Here is a 20,051-nt window from a genome sequence, read left to right on the forward strand (position 1 = left end):
AAAGAGAGACAGAGACACACAGACAGACAGACAGACAGAGAGCACACAAGAGACAGAGACTCAGAGAGAGAGCACACAAGAGACAGAGACACACAGACAGACAGACAGACAGAGAGCACACAAGAGACAGAGAGAGCATGAGAGACACGCAGAGAAAGAGCGATAGAGACAGACACAGACACACACACAGCCCTTTTCGACCAAAGTAGCTCTGGTTCAGGCACCGGTTCCATTCTGGATTCTGAGAACCTTGGGGTTGTGTGGCGAACGGGCCAGTTTTTTAGCGGAACCGTTGTACGTCATCAACGGGGGACTTTGTGCGTTGCGCACCGGATGTAAACATTAGCTACGTCCCACTGAAACCCACTAGCTAGCAATAACATGGCATCATATCATTACGTCGTCCTTTTAACTTGTTGATCACTTGTTCTTGCGTTCGAGTGAACCCATTCTTGGCCATCTCTTCTACTAATTCGCCATACATCTTACTCTTTGTCGTGCTACTCTCTAGGTTTTCCTGAAACTCGGGAGATGCCCAGATAACACCCAAACACCGAGTTTCCTCAGCTGACCACTGCGCACCACTGTTATCTGCCGATTCCGCCATTATCTGCCCTCAGGCCATCTCCTCTCTCCTTCCTCTGGAACGTCACGCGCCCATTGATGTCGTCACGGTTTCGAGCTGAAAACCCTTTTTTTTTTGGTGCCGGTTCGGGACTAACTTTTCGGGTTCGCAACCAATTTATTTTTGGTCGAAATGCTCTGAACCGTTCAAAAAAGGGTTTGCGAATCGGAATGGAACCCGGTCCCTGTTGGTGGGACAGGGTTTATGTGTGAGAGAGAGAGAGAGAGAAGAGAGAGAGCAACAGAGCTATGAGGGGTTAATGGAGAGAGGGACAAAGAGAAGGGACTGATAGAAGTAATCAATAGCTGTCTGTAAGTCATTCCCATTGCCAAACTTTATATCACAGCCCAGTGGAGCTTGTCATTTCTCATCAGTACAAAAAAGCTCTTTGTGCCGTGTCCCCCCCCCCTTTACCCCGACACTAACAAACGACATATGGACTCTTCAGTGTGCAATTCACCTGGGCAATGACAAGAAAATCGCATTAGCTGGGATGCATGCCGCACATTTCTCTTAACTCATCCAACCAGGTCACAAGGATTCGTCATCACCCTCATCCAGCCGTGACCTCCGACCTTTCCAAATTCGAGTGACCCGGTCAGAAGATCTGCAGTCAACTTGGCGATTATAGCTTCTAAAAATACTACAAAGTACAGATACACGTACACTGCCTGCAGATTAACACGGTCATAAATACCTGCAGTGATGTGCATCCTCAAAAGTCAGTTTCACTCATCCTGTGACTTTAATAGGAGGTTGAAAGAGAAGACAAGTTTTTTTCTTAAAAAAAACAACTTTATTAATACTTTCTCTCATTCAAAGCATAATATAGAAAAGGATATAATCCCCAGTCATTTCTACATTTTATAGAGCATAGTGGCTTTTGCTTCATAAAACAGAAACAAATGACTACTTGTACAATGTGGACCATAATAAAAGTTTTTCCCCTGCAGTGACTGAGCTGAACTGTGTCAGCGACAAGAAATAAAGATAATTATTCCTCTTTTTCATCTCACCAAAAAAAAACAAAAAAAAAACAAATACATAGTCTGTGCAAAGAAAGAATATAGGATCCAAACACACGGTGTTGCTGCTACATTAAGGCCAAAACTGCCAACGGACACTCGGAAAAAAACATCCTTGGTAAAGTGACAAGTTTATTTTTCCTCCTCAATTATCTATTCGTTAAAACTAGAGAAACTTTGGGGGGGAAAAAAGTGAAAAAAGCTTTTCAAAAAGTGAGCTAATATTGCACAGACACATCTCCTAGTACCCTTTTAAAAACAACCCGAAGGAACTCGGCTGAGTTTGTCTAACACAAGTTTGTATGGTCGAGACTGAAACAAAGGAGAAGAAAGGAAAAGCGTGGGCTTCAGTAGGTAACCCTCGTGGTTTTACGGCGCTCTTCAGTGTCCAGGTTTCTTTTTGGTGCGGAGATCAGAGAGTGGAGCGGGCCATGTGAGAACGGGGCTTGTTTTGGAGAACCGCAATTTTTATCTTCAATTGTGTGTGTGTGTGTGTGGGGGGGGGGTTAGCCATTTCTCTACAGTCGAGATCTGACAGGGGTTTCAAAAATTTATAAAAGATCTGGAAACCCAGAAATTTAAACCCAAAAGATTTGCATATGAACAGAACAACGCCGGCCTTATTGTGCCACATACATATCTCATCAGTATGCCATGCTACGCCCGCGGCAGGGCTCCCCAGCCCGGACCGGCCTCATCATTCGCATGGAAAACCATGCAGGACACACACACACACACACACAAAACAAAACAAAACAAAAAAAGGTAAATAAACGAGCAGAAATAAAAATATGCACTCCATTATGCATCATAAATTTTTCAAATCACAAAGCTTTAAAAGGGCAAAAAGTTGTAAAAACACAAAACAACCCAGTACTCAGTCCGTTTTGCACAGTGTTAAACTTTGCTCTTAAAATGCAGAATTTCCTCATAGCAAATATATTTTGCGGTGCTGTAAACCTGATATGGAGTGGAGAAGAACACCCCCGCCGCCCAAAACCCACTCAAACTAGAAGAAATAAAAGAAAGGAAATCCTGTTTCTACTGCATGTCAGGTCAACTGATGCAATAATTTTGATAAGAAACACAACGGTCTAACGTAAAAACATGGAGGCAGGAGTTTTCGATGATAAAGAAAGCAAACACACACACGTGAAAACAGTGTGAAAACAGAGCGACGTCAACGTTTTGGAATCTCAACCAAAAATGAAGAGGAAACACAACGAAGGAGCAATAAAATAGGATGGCTGATGGCCTGACATGGCGAAGGCAAACAACCGATGAAACACAATCGCTCACTAAAAAGAAGGAGTACTTTCGGTGCTTTGCCAGCTTCTTAAACGTTTGGTAGTCGATGACCTTCAAAACAGAAAAATGGATAAAGTCTGTGCTCCCCCCTCCTCTATTGAGACATCGATGAAGTGTTGATCGGGCCGGGTCGACTTGGTACCAGCTGGAGAGTTTGGTGGGGTTTTTTGGGAGTCGTCTTTTGTCTCTATTCGTTTTCCCTCTCTTTAGGCGTGGTAGATCTTGTGGTCGTAGTCGTCGGTGGTGCACGTGTGAGGGGCGGCCAGGCCTCTGTGGATGGGCATGGGGCTGCGGCGCTGGTGGTTGTCGTTCAGCGTCAGGCTCAGCAGGCTGGTGCAGGTGGGCAGGTAGACGTGCTGCACGTGCTGCACCTCCGACCGACACACCGGACACGACTGGGGAGGGGGAAGAAAAAACAAACGCCAGAGAAAAACGGTTAAACAAGGACAACGTTCACACACAAACATCTGCTGCGTTTTCTAACGACCAGGTTTTGCGTGAATTTTGAAGTTGCGAACGGGCAGACAGGCGTGTGGGAGAAGACCGTGGGTTGCTCACAATGAAACTCAAAAGCTGCAGCACGCCGTCGGCCTCACGTGCCAAAGAGAGAAAAAAAAACTTTATTAAATGATGTTTTGGCCTCCATAGGTCTTCACCAGGTAAATATTTTTTCGAGATGTCCTTGTAAGATAAGAGGTTTGCATGATGTAGAACAATTCCCCCTCCCCCTTTTCTCCCCAATTGTATCTGGCCAATTACCCTATTTTCCGAACCATCCCGGTCTCTGCTCCACCCCCTCTGCCTATCCGGGGAGGGCTGCAGACTACCACATGCCTCCTCCGATACATGTGGAGGTGCCAGCTGCTTCCTTTCACCTGACAGCGAGGAGTTTCGCCAGGGAGGATCACGCTATTCCCCCCAGTTCCCCCTCCTCCCTGAACGGGCGCCCTGACCGACCACAGGAGGCGCTAGTGCAGCGACCAGGACACGTACCCACATCCGGCTTCCCACCCGCAGACAGGGCCCATTGTGTCTGTAGGGACGCCCGACCAAGCCGGAGGCAACATGGGGATTTGAACCGGGATCCCCTTGTTGGTAGGCAACGGAATAGACCGCTACTCCACCAGGATGCCCATGAGGAACTATTAAGGTCAAAAATGTTGTTTTAAGTTTTATTTGGAAGAGAAGAAGTCAGAGCGCAGTTTAATTGAATTAATTGAAGAAGTGAATAAGAAAAACTGAATGGAACCCCCTCCCAAAAAAAAAATCCCAAAAGTCAGTGATTTCTTATAGGCTTGAGTGATAACAATTTTATATCATCTTAAAAAAAAAACAACCTTGGAAACGAGGTTGTTCAATTTTCTCCAAGAGGAAGTAGTCCTTCGACGATGAGACGGTTTAACTCGTTACGGCCAGCTAATGAAAATACGGCCATCTTACATTTCAGTTTTTTACTTGTCGAAAGTTCTGTGAAGATTTGTTTACGCTTCGGATGGAAACTTGGCTTTTCTCAAGTATTAACATTTCTGAGCTGACAGGTCGGCCCGCTCCCGAGTGTCCGTCTGTCTTCAGGCTGAGAGGGAGCAGACAGACTCCGCAGGGATTCAGTCGGAGGTCAACAAGAACAACTCCACCACATCTGCACAAATGCCGTCATGACTGTTTATAACACAACTGCACCATTTCCTTTTAAGACAACCATGTGGATATCCAACTCCTGTTTACCCATCAGCACTGACGACCTAACTTCATCGCAGCACTGATCCCCTCTCAAATCACGAAATACCGGCCCTAATTTACAGCATGAAGGCAACGCAAATCAACAATAACTTCACAGGCATGTCTTAGCAATGGCCTTGCATGATGTAAAACAGTTTGTATATTCAGCCGCCCCTGCTGAGGCAGACCGCTGCTTGCCACAAGTCGGTCCGCGTCCTGCAGCACAGCTTTTATCATGTTGCATAAAAGCATGAAACACCAACGCCTAACCAGTAGTGATGCGCAGGTCACCGTTTTGTTTTTTAATACCTGCACCCACTCGACCTGTTATGGGAGCTAATCTGCCCCACTCGACCTGCTAAAACCCGTGTTAATTAACCACTCGAACCCGTCCCGACAACCTCCAAATTTTGCCTAGGCTACAGCAAAGTGAGCGGTGTTGCACTACTTCCTTTTTCGGCCGTTCCCCCAGCATAATAGCCTGATTGCAAGGCACAGCCTATTGTATCTTAGCTCAACAGGATCTGGGTCCATCCATCCATTATCCAAGCTGCTTATCCCAACCGGGGTCACGGGATGCTGGAGCCTACCCCAGCAGTCATTGGGCAGCAGGCGGGGAGACACCCTGTACAGGCCGCCAGTCCAACCCCCACACACACACACACCTAGGGACAATTTAGTATGGCGGATTCACCTGACCTACATGTCTTTGGACCATGGGAGGAAACCGGAGCACCTGGAGAAAACCCACACAGACACGAGGAGAACATACAAACCCCACACAGAGGATGACCCCCAAGGTTGGACTACCCTGGGGCTCGAACCCAGGACCTTCTTGCTGTGGGGCGACCGTGCTAACCACTGCACCACCGTGCCGCCTAGCATCTGGGTCTAGGCTACCGAATAAACAGACTAATTGTTCCAAACGGCGTTCTTTATTGTTGAATAGCAGCAAGACCAGTAACCCTTCATTAAAGACATGAACTCTGTCTCTCTTGCTCTCTCTCACACACACACACACACACACACACACACACACACACACACACACACACACACACACCCTCTTCTTTCTGAGCAAAAAGAGTGTGGTGGTGGTAGTGGTGTAGACAAAAGCTACGGATACCACTTAGAGAAAAAACTTGTAGAGGAAGCCTCAACACTCTAAAACACTTGCACTGACCAAAACCACAATCGCAAATTGACGACAAAGCTGCTTCTCTGTGTGTGTTTGAGAGCGAGAGTGACAGAGAGATGGGAAGAGAAGGTAGACTAGGGATGCACAGCCTCGCCTATTGCACAATGTTCCTGTAAGTTATTTATAACTTACTTGAAGCGCTGCTTTGTGACTTTTAACCCGCCCGCCTGCACCCGTGATATTTTCTAGTAATTTTACCCGAACCCATGGGTTGTGGGTCTACCCGCACATCACTACTAACCAGGCACAGAGCGGTGCCAGTGGGAGGGATAGATTATATATATATATATATATATATACACACACACATACATATATACACACATACATATATATATATATATACATACATATAAAATCATTTTCAAAATAAGGTAACAGGATGCTGAAACCTGCCATATCATTGCTTGGGTGGGTAGGGGAAGCTGTGAATTCAACCTAGACGGTTAATTAGACATCGGTGAGATCATGTGACAGCCAGGGACGAAGAGGTTCAATGAGCAAGCAAAACAATGCCGAAAACAAGTTGATATAAAAAAAAAGGAAAAGGCCACCTTAAGGATGAGTAACGGGTCACACGTGAAGTACCCTTCATTCAAAAACAAACCCCATAAAACGACTGCATTACTCCATTAGCCTTTCATGACTACCAAAACAGGTTCAGATAAGGTCACTCCCCCCACCCCCCCACCCAGCTAACCAAACACGGCCAAAGTGGTGGATCGCTCCCTCTCATTGTCTCCGATTCTCTTCACACATGACTTCAAATGTAGCTCGGTCACGTTGTCTTCTGGCCGAGTTAATGGAAGGGACATTTTTTTTTGGCCTAGCTGCCATAATCCCCTCTACACACACACAAACACCATCTGCCTCCACAAAGCAATATTTAGGCAAATAAGTGGTGGTGGGACGCAGTGAGGTTAGTGGAGTGTAAGCAAAGCCTTGGACAGTCGAACGGTTGTTTTAAAGCATCATAAGGGGATGAGAAGTTCAAGCAGAACTGAATGACGTATAAATGAAGAGGTTGTGGAACGGCTGTAAATTCAAGGTGGAAGTAGATATTTTGCACCACGTAAACAAAAACAAGTGACCAAACAACAAGCACCAAATAAGCTGTGATGCTGTAACATCACCCAACGAACAAAAGGTTTCTTTTTTTTAATATTATGATTATTTTTCCCCCTTGTCGCTGCTCCACCACCTCTGCCGATCTGGGGAGGGCTGCAGACTACCACATGCCTCCTCCGATACATGTGGAGCTGCCAGCCGCTTCTTTTCACCTGACAGTGAGGAGTTTCACCGAGGGGGGACGTAGCACATGGAAGGGTCCCGCTATTCCCCCCAGTTTCCCCTCCCCCCCCGAACAGGTGCCCCGACCGACCATAGGAGGCCCTAGTGTAGCGACCAGGACACACCCCCACATCCGGCTTCCCACCTGCGAACACGGTTGATTGTGTCTGTAGGGACGGCCGACCAAGCCGGAGGTAACGCGGGGATTCGAGCCAGCGATCCCCGTGTTGGTAGGCAACGGAATAGACCGCCATGCCACCCAGACGCCCAAAACGTTTTGTTATCTTACCGTTTGATGACTAATGTATACATACAAATACTCTGTCACCGATTGCCAAACATGCTCCTCTGTTAAAAATTCATCCATTGTAATAAAATAAATAAATAAATAATACTCAATATGAAATCTGGTTGTTCGTTTGGCCAGCATTAAGGGACACATTTGCTTACCTGGAGCTGATTGGCGCAGGTCTGGCAGCACACCATGTGTCCGCATGGGCAGAAGGCGGCATCGATCTCTTCCTCGCAGCAAAGCATACACAGCAGCGCCTCCCTCAGCTTCTGAAGCCTCTCCTGCAGGAGGCGGCTCTGCTGGCAGCTGCCGCAGTCCGGGCCCTCGTCCTGGTGGTCTCGGCTCGGTGAGCGTGAGGGGGGTGTGCGCTCCCCGCTGCCGGCACGGGCCACCAGGTCCACAATGCCGGCATTGTAGAGGGCGCGGCGGGCATGGTCGTACACCTCCTTGGAGGTACGACGGATGTCAAACACGTACTTCTTCCCCAGGTTGATGTTCTCGTTGAGGAAGAGCGAAGCCAGGTGGCCCTTGAAGTCACGGCTGTACTGCATCATCACTGCGTTGGTCACTGTGTCGCACCTGGAGAAATGAGGCATGAGACAGGACTGACAAAGTCACACACTTAGTCATAGGATGTCTCAGTTTGGTGGACAGTTTTTGTGGTAAACAAGTGAATTTCATTTCCTATATGCATGGATCCTCTGTTCTGCTTTCATTCCAGTAAACACCTCTTGCACTCACACCTTTAATAAAAGCATGCTTGAATCAATTTACCTAGTAATACCAAAGCTGTACTGCACATTAGAAGAACCCTTCAAGCCCAATATTTTCTGAAGACACATTCTATTCAGTGAACAAAACTGCATACCTGGGCCTGAGCGAGCAGGCCTGAAGACATAGCTGCAAAAAAAAAAAAAAAAAAAAAAAAAGAAGGAAAAATCGGCATACTGGGAGCTAAAGCCCATCCCTGAGACAAAAGGAGAGGGCTGTCTTTTGTACCTTTGTGGCTATTGTGACTGGGCTGAGAACAATTTCATAGCTCAGCCATTTGGATTGTCCCTGCACGCTGCAAAATGCAGACATACGCACATATTTCTCTGGAGCAAAGGAAAAGAAAAACTTTAATTTTTCCTTTCCCAAGACTGGCATGTGTAGCCTATGCTTTATTCAATATTGGCCCTCGCCAAGGAAAAGAGACTGTTATATGTAAATGTATGCCTGTGGCTCTTGGTCTGTGCATGCGTTTGCACCATGGAAGGGTCAAAAAGGAGCCGTAGCACACAGTCAATGTGTACGGATTCGGTTGGGAATGCATATTCAGCAAGAGCTTCTTGCCAAACAGAGCAGAACCAGTTGGTGGAAAGCACATTTTAGGTCATGTTTTTCCCTCTCACTGAATATCTAGTAGTCTTCGCCATAGGAGACTTAACAGACAGCTGCTCAGGGCGTTATCATGATTCATTACGGTAGCCAGGCACTGTTTACTGTGTACTAGAGCAGCACATATAAGAAGATTGGTAAATCACTGACTAAAGAGCTACACATGTGAGCATAAAGTAGCAACCTTTGCAACGTTAGCATGACAAATGAGAGCTCACACTTGATGTTCTTGGCAATAAGAGCTAGTCACTTTCAGGTGCCATCTTTGATTAACTGCAAGATACAGTGAGTTGTGGCCAACAGTAGTGTGCTTAATTGATAGGATAGGACACATTGTATATAAGATTGTATGCAGTGATTTGTGAAGGCTGGCTAATCATGAAAAATCATTAGAAGAAGTTGTTGACATCGTGAGAAGCCATGTGACAAGCTTGCACTTTTGATGAATGACTAGATATCGACTTCGAGTATGCTCTGCAACAAATAAAAACTGGGAGGGTGCACATGAATTCAACACACACACTCACTCACTTGTTTCTGACAGTGAGTGGGTGACCCCTTTGATACCCCGAAATGTGGATTCTGTCCCATTCCCTTACCTGTAGAAGGCATGGGTCTCAGTGATGGCCCGGTACAGACCGCTGGCTGCCCGGTTACTAATCAACTTAAACAGCAGCACCACACTATCGCTGGTATCCTTTGTAACCGTCAGGTACACACTCTTCCCTGACTGGGTGGCGATCTGAATGACGGGATAGCTAATTCTGGAATGAGACAAAGTGAGATGACAGAAGAAGGGGTTAGTAATACAACAAAACAAATGGGGGAAAAAAAATCTTTCAAAGTCACTTTTGCACTGTTTTTTCCAGACTAAGTCTTGCCGACCCCCTGAGCAAAAGCATCTAGTCATGTGACTCGCATACTTCATAACTACTTTAACTACTGCAGGGCTATTGCAGGGGAAAAGAAAACTAGGCCTTTGTCTGCTGTATTTTTATATATACCACATTTCTCAGATAAAAATCACACTGGAGTACAAGTCGCACCCAACATAAAACATGCTGTTGCAAGGAAAGAAACCTAATTCGCTTCGGTGTATAAGTCGTATTTATATGGTGGTACAGTATTTTCCAACTCCAAACCCTGGCCCACCAGATTACTGGTTTGGAACAAAAACCTACAGACTCACGTTTCATAATCCTTGGGGACTTTAACAGAGCAAAATTAAACCACAAACTACCAAAATACACACAGCATATTAATTATCCCACCAAGGAACATAACATACTGGATCACTGCTACATAATTCTTAAAAAGATGCATATCGCTCTGTCCCCCAAGAGCTTTGGGGCACTCTGATCACTGCTTGGTTCATCTTATTCCAACTTGCAGGCAGAAACTAAAATCTGCAAAGGTTGTGGTTAGAACAGGGAAGAAATGGACCAGCGAAACAAAGCAGGAACTGCGAGACATTTTGACTGCACCGATTGCAGTGTATTTGAAGCTGTAGCTAGCAACCTGGATGAACTAAGTGATACTGTGACATCTTACATCAGCTTTTGTGAAGACGTGTGTACCTACGATGATATTCTGCACATACAACAACAAGAAGCCGTGGTTCACAGCCAAACCAAGACAACTTCGGCAGGCTAAGCATGATGCCTAAAGTAGTGTGGATAGAGCCCTGTACAAGCAAGCCAGAAATTCACTGACAAAAGGAGATCAGAGTGGCTAAAAGAAGCTACAACGAAAAGCTGAAAACAGGTTTTCAGCCAACAACCCTGCATCAGTGTAGAGGGGCCTGCAAGACATCACAAACTACAGAAGACCATTCCCCCATGCTGAGGCAAACAAAGACCTGGCTGACGACCTGAACATTTTCTATTGCAGGTTTCTCCCCATCCTGCCTTAAAGCCTGTGCTGACCGACTGGCTCCAATCTTCACACAGATCTTCAACAGATCCCTGGAGCTGTGTGTATTTCCATCCTGCTTCAAATGCTCCACCATCATTCCGGTCCCCAAGAAACCCTCCATCACAGGACTGAATGACTACAGGCCTGTTGCTTTGACGTCTGTGATCATGACGTCTTTCGAACGACTGGTGTTGGCCCACCTGAAGAACGTCACAGGACACCTGCTGGACCCCCTGCAGTTTGCCTAACAGGCAAACAGGTCAGTGGATGATGCAGTCAACATGGGACTGCACTACATCCTGCAACACCTTGATTGCCCAGTGACATATGCAAAGATCCTGTTTCTGGACTTAAACTCAACACCATCATTCCAGAAATCCTCTCCTCCAAAATCTCCCAGCTCACTGTATCCCCCGCCAGTGGATCACCAGCTTCCTGACAGGCATGAAAAAGCAGGTGAGGCTGGGGGAAGTCACTTCTGGTATACGACAGTCAGCACTGGTGCTCCCCAGGGATATGTCCTCTCCCCACTACTCTTCTCCCTCTACATCAATTGCTCCTCCAAGGACCAAGCTGTTAAACTACTGAAGTTTGCAGATGACACTGCAATCATTGGACTCATCCAGGATGACGACGAGTCTGCATATTGGCAGGAGGTTGAGCGGCTGGTGCTCTGGTGCAGTAAGAACAACTTGGAGCTGAACATGCTCAAGACTGAGGAAATAACAGTGGACTTTAGGAGACACCCCTCAGCGCTGCTCCCCCTCACAATATCCAACAGCCCTGTGTCAATAGTGCAGACCTTCAGGTTTCTGGGAACTGCCATTTCCAAAGACCTGAAGTGGGAGACCAACATCAACTCCATCCTTAAAAATGCCCAACAAAGGATGTTCTTTCTGCGGCAATTGAGGAAATTGGGTCTGCCATAGGAGCTGTTGAGCCAGTTCTACACCACAGTCACTGAATCTGTCCTGTGCACATCCATCACGGTCTGGTTCAGAGCAGCAACAAAACAGGATAGGAACGGACTGCAGCAAAGAGTAAGGACAGCAGAAAAAAAAAAATTTGTTGGCGCTCCCCTGCCCACCCTGCAGGACTTGTACACCTCTGTACCCAGAAATGGGTGGGCACAATCAGCATAGACCCTCCACACCCGGGAGACAGTCTATTTGAACTCCTACCCTCAGGTAAGCACTACAGAGCAATGTGCACCAAAACCGCCAGACATGGGAACAGTTTTTCCCCACAGGCCATTTCTTTCATGAACACTTAACAGCATGGTGCAAAAACAGACACTTATTATGCAAATATTACACTTTGTAAATAGCCCTCTCTGGTCAAGAAGTCTCACCTACATAGCTACAATGTGCACTACCTCTTTTTAAACCAAATGTGCAGTACAAATGTTTGTGCAATACAAATTTATGATTGTAAATACACATTCAAATTCTGTATACTGGTTACAAATTATTGCCGTTGTTGTTGTGGTTGTGACATAGGTATATTATAGTGGATGGTAGGTGAATATATAGTGTATACTTCTGGTATATAGTGCAATATAGTGTGAGTATATAGCCTTGTATATGGGCATGATAGGTTGTGGAGTTGTGGTATAGTTTATGGAAAATACAATATACAAGCATATGGTATAATATCTCGGCATAGGTTGTTGATTATTCAACCATAACAAAACTGTATAGTAGTGACATACCTGTTGTGCATACATGGTTGCCACAAATGTCCTGTTTGTTGTTCAATTTATTTGTTTCGTTTTCTTTTTTTGTGCGAGTGATGTATGAAAGTGCTAGAAGCTGCTGTGAACCAGAGTCAAATTCCTCGTGTGAATAGGCACACTCGGCCAATCAAGTTGATTCTAATCCAACTGAGTCAAAAAGATTACAGTGCCATCTAGTGGCCTTAGTTGAAATGCAGTGTAATCATCTGACAAAATTACATCGGATAAGTCGTTTTGAAAAAGAAAAGAAAAAAAATCGCAGGACCAGCCAGACGAGTAAAAAAAACAACAACTTATAGTCCAGGAAATACGGTAACTAATGCACATAATTCACTGGAAAAGGTGGACAGAGTGAAGACGCAAACTCCACCGTTTTGCCATCACAACCATTCATGTCTGTCTTGCGCGGTGAAAAACCGGCGCCCAGCTTAGTGAGCTCGCACCCCGACTTAAGCCAAGTTGAACTTTGTACTGAGCACTGTACCATAATACAGGAGTCTAACTGAAAAGCAGAGGAAACAAAAAGGGCAAAAATGGAGGAATGCTCAATTTAGGCGATCTCCAAATATCCCGAAATATATTGATTATTTAAATTTTATTTCTAAAAATGGTCAACGTATTGACTGTTATTGTTAACCAAAACATAGCATGATAGATACCCTGGTTGGGAAAGAGTGTAAATGTGTATCTGATTTAGAGGACGAGTGTAAAATAATGCAAGAATATGAGGGGCATGTATGAATCAGAGAAAGCTTGTGGGCGAAAAAACAAGTTAGAATAGATGGAAAGATTTCTCCATAGCAAGATTTGAGTCTTGTTTGCTTTGGTCATGGAAAACGGCACTCATTTTGCGAGATGCTCAGTGCATCAGGTTTGGTGAGAAATACCCTAAAGCGTGTTTGTAGATGTGTAAGGGCATTGTGTGTACCTGTTGACTAAGCTGAAGTCCTCCTTGCAGACGGCGATGCCCTCAGGGCCAACTCCTATGGCCAGACGCTGGCCTTCTGCATCGCGGGCCCAGTGCCACTCCACACCGTAATGCTCCAGAGAGGAGACCAGCTGCAGTGCCTGGTACTCCACCGAGCCCTGACTCAAACCCTCCAGAGCTTTGTGTCTGGAGATGATGCTGCATGAAGAGAGAGAAAGAGAGAGCGAGAGAGGGATTTCATTTATACAGTTCCGTTTGCCAAGGGAGTACATCAAACTAACCCCCAACACACAAGTTTCAGGTCTGTTGTGAAACAACTTGAGCACAACATTGAATATTCTAGTGTGTGTTGTATCTGTCCTAACTTGAGCTTCATCAGGCACACAATCTTTAACATGGCCTCATTCGTATTCTGGTAACTCCACTATCAGATCAGTGCTTAAGACAGGACAATGAGACTGGATGCTCCCCATTGTGCCAATGAGGTCAAGTGAATTGTAATATCCCAAGTTGCCTGTAGCTGCAGGATCTTTATAAAAGCCACATCACCCACAGAAAGTAGAACATTATTTGCAATTCAAGGACAGGGAAAGAAAAGTGTTGTGAAAAAATGATGTTGGATACACATCTACACATGAGAAAACACATGAGCCAGCAAATGTAGGCGTAATGAACAGCAGTACCTGCTGGCCAAATGCAAGTAAAGGATGGGTTTATAAAAGTAGTTTGGGACAAATGAGGGATAACGATGTAAGAGCCACAGTATAAAAGGAATAGAGGTCATGTGGACCTCTAAAACTAAAGTTCCAAAAAACATAATAGGTGAGCAATTTCACAGTCAGCAGTCATGACACAGGAATCACTACAACAATTCCTTTTCAGGTAATTATGTGTAAACTTTATGTACAAGATGAATGAAAGTGGCATTTGGCATTTTTGTGGTTTCTAACCTCTTAACAGCTGTATCCTCCATCCCCCACAATATTTAAGAATAAATCCTCCATCCACTAATCTCCTTCGGGGAAAAAAAAGCAATAGTGAGCTGCTGCTGTGTCACTGGGCTTTTCTGAACACCGTTGGAGCGTTATTGCTTTTTAAACAGTCTACCAGTATATTAAGCACCGTATTACCGCAGTCTGCAGGTACCCTGGACCATTAAAACTGTCAATTAGGTTTAAGTATTTCCATATGTGTTTTCATTATACTGCTGGACCAAAAATAAATCCATTCTCCACGTTATCAGCATTTCCACTTGATGGAGCACCTTTTCACATCTCAGTGCAAACGTCCAAGCTATGATTAAAAACAAACTTGGTCCAATGCCATTTAAACATAATTTTTAACTCAAACTTTATTGACTCTTTTTTTTCCTGAGACCCCCCCCTTTTTTTCCCTCCCCAATTGTATCCGGCCAATCACCCCACTCTTCTGAGCCGTCCCGAGCGCGCGCACACACCGATCCAGGGAGGGCTGCCGACTACTACATGCCTCCTCTGATACATGTGGCATTGCCAGACGCTTCTTTTCACCTGACAGTGTGGCGTTTCGCCAGGGGGACATAGCATGTGGGAGGATCCCGCGATTCCCCCTCCCCCCCCCCCCCCGAACACGTGCCCCGACCGACCAGAGGAGGTGCTAGTGCAGCGACCAGGACACATACCCGCAGACATGGCCAATTGTGTCTGTAAGGATGCCCGACCAAGCCAGAGGTAACACGGGGATTCGAACTGGCGATCCCCATGTTATGTTAGTAGGCAACGGAATAGACCGCTATGCTACCCAGATGCCCCAAATTTTGATCTTTTCCTGGCTTTAACTGTCAGTGAGAGTACTCATCGTTTAAAATGAAAAAGAAGCCCCCCCCCCCAAAAAAATAGTCAGGTCACCAAATAATCTGTTTCAATTCAAATAAAAGAAACACAGGGCCATAAAAAAAACGTATCTTTTAGCATCTTTGCTAACAAGGCTGGTTTATTTTCTCCATAAGCTTGATCGTGAGGGTTGATTAGCTTTGTTTGCACTGAGTGATGACATAACTAGGAAGTAGCAGAGGACAGAATAAAGTGTACCAAATATTAGCTTGGTCTGGTCTTGCTCCTAAAACCACTGGCGGGCCCTGTCCTCCCTCACACTTAAGTGTATTGCCGTTCCTTCTCAATCCTTTATCTTACCTTTTTACAGACATCCAGCAGGAATATGTTTCACAAAGTCGAAATCCAGCACCGGACTTCCACCGGCTTATGTGATAAACGTAACAGACTATTTCACAAGAGTATTTATCAAGCTATTATGGCTCCAATAATGCCATATGCTGCTCCTAGTAAAGTGCTATTCAACCCATCCAACCCCAGTCCCCATCTGCTGGGTACATGGATCCCATTGCATTTTGTCAGACTACAATAACCTTGAGGAAGGGGGTACAAGTACAATTTGTTCCCCCGACACCCAAGCAGGTTTGATTCAGAGTTAAGAAACTATTTGCATAAAACTTTGTGGGGTTTCTTTTGTCTGAAGAGAAAAACCAAAAACAAACTACTTTCCTGTGTGGCGTTCACACCAATTAATGGTTGTGAGTGGGTTTGTGACTGTGTGGTAACCTGAAAGTATTGGTTTTCATTCTGAGAAGAGAGGTTGTCACTGTGAAACAAAAGCTTTTTTTTTGTGCGTTTCTGCAAGTGCATTTAGGTGTGTCGGTCACACAGCAAATGGCTATTCCTTCAAATACAAATAGCAGGGAGAAAACAGAGGTCCCATACATATAAAAGCTGATAACAGTAGAACATGTGATTCCTGGCTCGGACTGTAATAAACATATAAACCTCCTATACCAGCCTGGACAATATCTACCATAAGCCTATATGCAATCCTTGGCAGGTTGCCACAACCCATTATTTACTTTTCACTATGTCTCCACTGGGGAGACGGTTATCTAAGAGGTTATAAAAAGGGGGCAGAGCCTCTGATAACATGACGTATACAAAGGTTAGCGGGTTCACTGGTTGTCAAACCATCAGAATATTTTCAGAGGCAACAGCAAGACTTGAGTTATAGTACCTACAGTAGAAGATGCAGAGGAGAGAAAGTTTTGAATGGGTTATAATCTTAATGCACATCCCTATCCGCTATTCAAATCAACTATCACAGTCCAATGTGGGTTAAATTACATTATTTTTTAGCACTAGGAGATGAGAGATAAGTCTTAAAATACCTGATGTGAAACTTGCATGTCAGTCAGTGAAATCTTACATCAACAACATTTAATTTCCCCTACCTGCGGGCATAGCCTGTGACTTTTTCAAGGTCAGGTTGCTGTTGCACAGTCAGATAAGCGGCGTAATTCTGCCACATCAGTTGCTGATCTATGCAGTTTTTGTAGCTTAAAATCAGCTTGTATAGGTGAGGCTTGGAAGAAGAGCGCCAAAATGTCATATCAGCCAACATATTGAAAGCCTGTCTATACCCCTCTACCACCACCAAACCAAGGGTGATTCTAACTGCGGGATGACTTCTTGCTGGAATTTAAGTTTGTACCTTCCAACACTGCCAAAGTTCATTTGAGCAAGGCACTGTACGTTTCAAAGCTCAAAGAGAGTGACACTGCAGATGACGCCATTCTTTGACGTCAGAAGAAACACAAAGGGATAAAGGGCGATCTGAAGGATGGCAATGCACAGAGAGATATTTAATTCACCTCACTGGCTAATTAAGTCAAGTAGGTTTTATTTGTCCCCAGAGGGGCAATTGTTGTGTAGCAGTGGCACATCTAAACACACAAACACTCCACAGAACACATAAGACAAATAGGCAAATAAATACAACATGTAGTGAGGAGAACAAAGCCAACGAAAAGCAATGCAACAGTAAACAGTGTTAACAGTGTTTATCAAGGTCGAGCGGGTATCACCTCTTACTGCTGGGGTTTAGCAGTGAAATGGCTGAGGGAATGAAGGAGTGTTTGTATATCTATTGGTTTTGACTACTGGGTATTTGAAGCGGGAACCAGAAGGTAAGGTTTCAAACTCTAGGTGTAGGGGGTGGGTACTGTCAGACAGGATGGATTCTGCTTTCCTTACCATCCGCTTGTTATGTAAATCAGACAGAGTAACCCCCAGAGCACCAGGCTCACTACAATAAACATTATGAATAGGAAATGGTCCCAGACCTGCAGCATGGATTTTCTGTCCTAATGTGATCAGACAACACATATAATTCTTAATTGTGGTTTGTTGGTAGATACCAAAAAGCATAGAGTTTCTGCGGATGGTACCATACCTGTTGATAGTGGCTGGGCTGGGCTCCTCCCCGCATAGCTCGGAGTACCAGTACTTGGCTGTGTTCTGGTTATAGTCACCAAACTCGGCCTGCGCCAGGAGTGCGCTGAGCTCCTCCGCCTGCTCCGAACCCATGCGCAGGTGACCGCTGTGGAGATCCTCCTTCACGTGCATGAAGAAGACGTGTCTGGTAGAGGAGGAAAAAGAAAAAAAAAAGTGAAACAAGGATCAAATGGGAGATCAAACCATTGCCACAGTGACTGAGAAGTGGTTTGGCAGACAGATTTCAGTAACGATACATTTGGCATTTGCCTGCTTGTTTAATCAAAGGTGTATAAACTAAAACCATCACACATGCAATCAACCTCCAACCGATAATAAACACGTTTCTATTCCCATTATGATGATTACTTCTTCATATGAACCTGTTGAACCATCAGGAGTGGGGGGGGGGTCGCATACAAAGCACAAAGGCCAAGCAGGTGGTGGTCTGAAGTGCAGGGTCTCATACACACCTCAGATGTAAGGTGTGTGTGTGTATGTGCACAAACACACATGTGCATGTATGAAGCAGGAGAAAGATAAACAGCCAAGACAACCTCAAAAAGAAGCGTTTGCTTGTCTGACATGATGACTCACTCTCCCTTATCAATATCTTCTCTCTCTCTCTCTCACACCAGAACAAGACCGTTTTCTCGTCTGAGACTGGCACTCTGACAGTTGCAAAAAGTGTGAAAGAGAGAGGATATGGTTTTTTTCCCCCCCCAGTCTATGATGATGTTCAATTTTCACTCTGGTGACTGACTAAACTGCTTGTTAGCTTTTATCATTCAGCTACAAGAAAGATGTAGCTTGGGTATGTGTGATAGGTACTAATAATAAGTGTGTGTTGTGTACACATGAGAACAGTAGTGTGCATGTGACTAATGGGCAGCGGACCATTTCTATGTGACTGCTTATTCATGACCCCTGCTGTGTGCTGCCAAGTGATAAGGATGAAAATGATGCAACACAAAGAGGTCTGTGTGTCATAATGGCACCAAGCCCACCCCCACATCTGAGTTCCTTGCTCTGTAAGTCATTGTCCAATGACTCCATATCAGTTCCATATGTCCACATAGCAATATGCTAGGTCAAGGCTAATCTTGTTTAGCCTGACGTAATGAAATTCCATCACCCTGCTCAGAGTTAAATATTCTTTCTCCAGAGCTGCTTTAGGTGCCTGTGCCAAGGTGGGAAATTGGCTTTACGTTCATGGTGAAAAGTTGAGAAAATAGCAAGAGATCAACTTTAATAAAAAAACCAAACCAAACAAAAACAGTAATTGTTAGGTCTAAACGATTAGGTTGGAACACGGAGTTTTGGTACAGATGACAAAAACAACCGAATTCTCAAGAAATAAGTCATGGCAGGTCCTTTCCGTTATTTTGACCCGAGGGATCTGAAGACTCTTTCTTTCCCGCCAAAACAACAAGACCCAACATGAGTTAAGTGTAAAAGAGAACCGAAGTCTTTGGCACGTCTTTTCACATATTGGAATTGATGGAATTGTAAATAGGAACTTGTATCTGAATGCACATTTTATATACAAAAGGTATATTAGGAAATTTGAACAGTAAATGAAGTTTGGAGTTTAATTAAGCAAGGAGACCACTTCTTCTTCTTTATGAGCCATGGGACAGTACCAGGTAGTAGTAAACTGCCAATAAGCAAGGTGTCAACTAACCAGTAAACAATTTGTCTACACTGGTCTGGTTCTGATTTCTCCTTCCTTTTATCTTTCCTTTCCTACGCTATCCATAATCCCTCCTCCTCTCTCTTCCATAATTTCCCTTTCCCCTCTTCAAGCAAGTTCCTTTGAGCTGCAGTTCCCCCCCAAATTTTGGTCCCATCTCCTTTCCTGTCCTTCCCTCCCTCCAGGCACGTAGATGTGCTCAGAAGGGAGCCAGTTGGCTATAGTAAGACAACTCCCTTGTTTTTCTTTCCTCGCATATAACCTACATAGCTAACGCAATCTGCTTTCATGGAATGACCTAATGTAGCACCAACAATGTCCATTGTGTGATGACTGCTCTACAGAGAACATTAATGTGTCAAGAGACGGCGTGGATTCAAATCTTGCATTGGCCTGCTCTGTTCAGACGTGCTTGCTCTGGTCAACCAAAACTTGAACCAAGTCAGATTTTGGCAGTTATTTCTACTATGAAAGCTATAGCTCTCTTTGAAGCTACATGTGAAGAAATGTATCAGACATGCAAATAAGGTCAAGCTAAGCGTATTTGACGGAAATGAAGTTGGAAACTTGCATTAAGCAAAGATGAAAGGCATTTTGGGGTTAACAATAAGATGCTGCTCATTACCTAGCT

At 44.8% G+C, this 20,051-nt stretch overlaps 1 protein-coding gene across 1 annotated transcript in view; it reads right to left on the bottom strand.

Annotated features, from left to right (window-relative positions):
* Positions 1-1,409: 1,409 nt before the first annotated feature.
* mylipa (myosin regulatory light chain interacting protein a) overlaps positions 1,410-20,051 on the bottom strand; it is a 33,180-nt gene continuing 14,538 nt past the window's right edge. Inside the window, exons 3-7 of the mRNA XM_056298332.1 lie at positions 17,687-17,872; positions 13,415-13,612; positions 9,437-9,601; positions 7,616-8,036; positions 1,410-3,353 (exon numbers count right to left, since the gene is read on the bottom strand). Coding sequence (XP_056154307.1) covers positions 3,165-3,353; positions 7,616-8,036; positions 9,437-9,601; positions 13,415-13,612; positions 17,687-17,872 — 1,159 coding nt within the window. The 3' untranslated portion in view covers positions 1,410-3,164. The remainder of the gene's footprint in view (positions 3,354-7,615; positions 8,037-9,436; positions 9,602-13,414; positions 13,613-17,686; positions 17,873-20,051) is intronic.

The sequence above is a fragment of the Lampris incognitus genome, chromosome 18 (genome assembly GCF_029633865.1).
Source record: "Lampris incognitus isolate fLamInc1 chromosome 18, fLamInc1.hap2, whole genome shotgun sequence".
Lineage (NCBI taxonomy): Eukaryota > Metazoa > Chordata > Actinopteri > Lampriformes > Lampridae > Lampris > Lampris incognitus.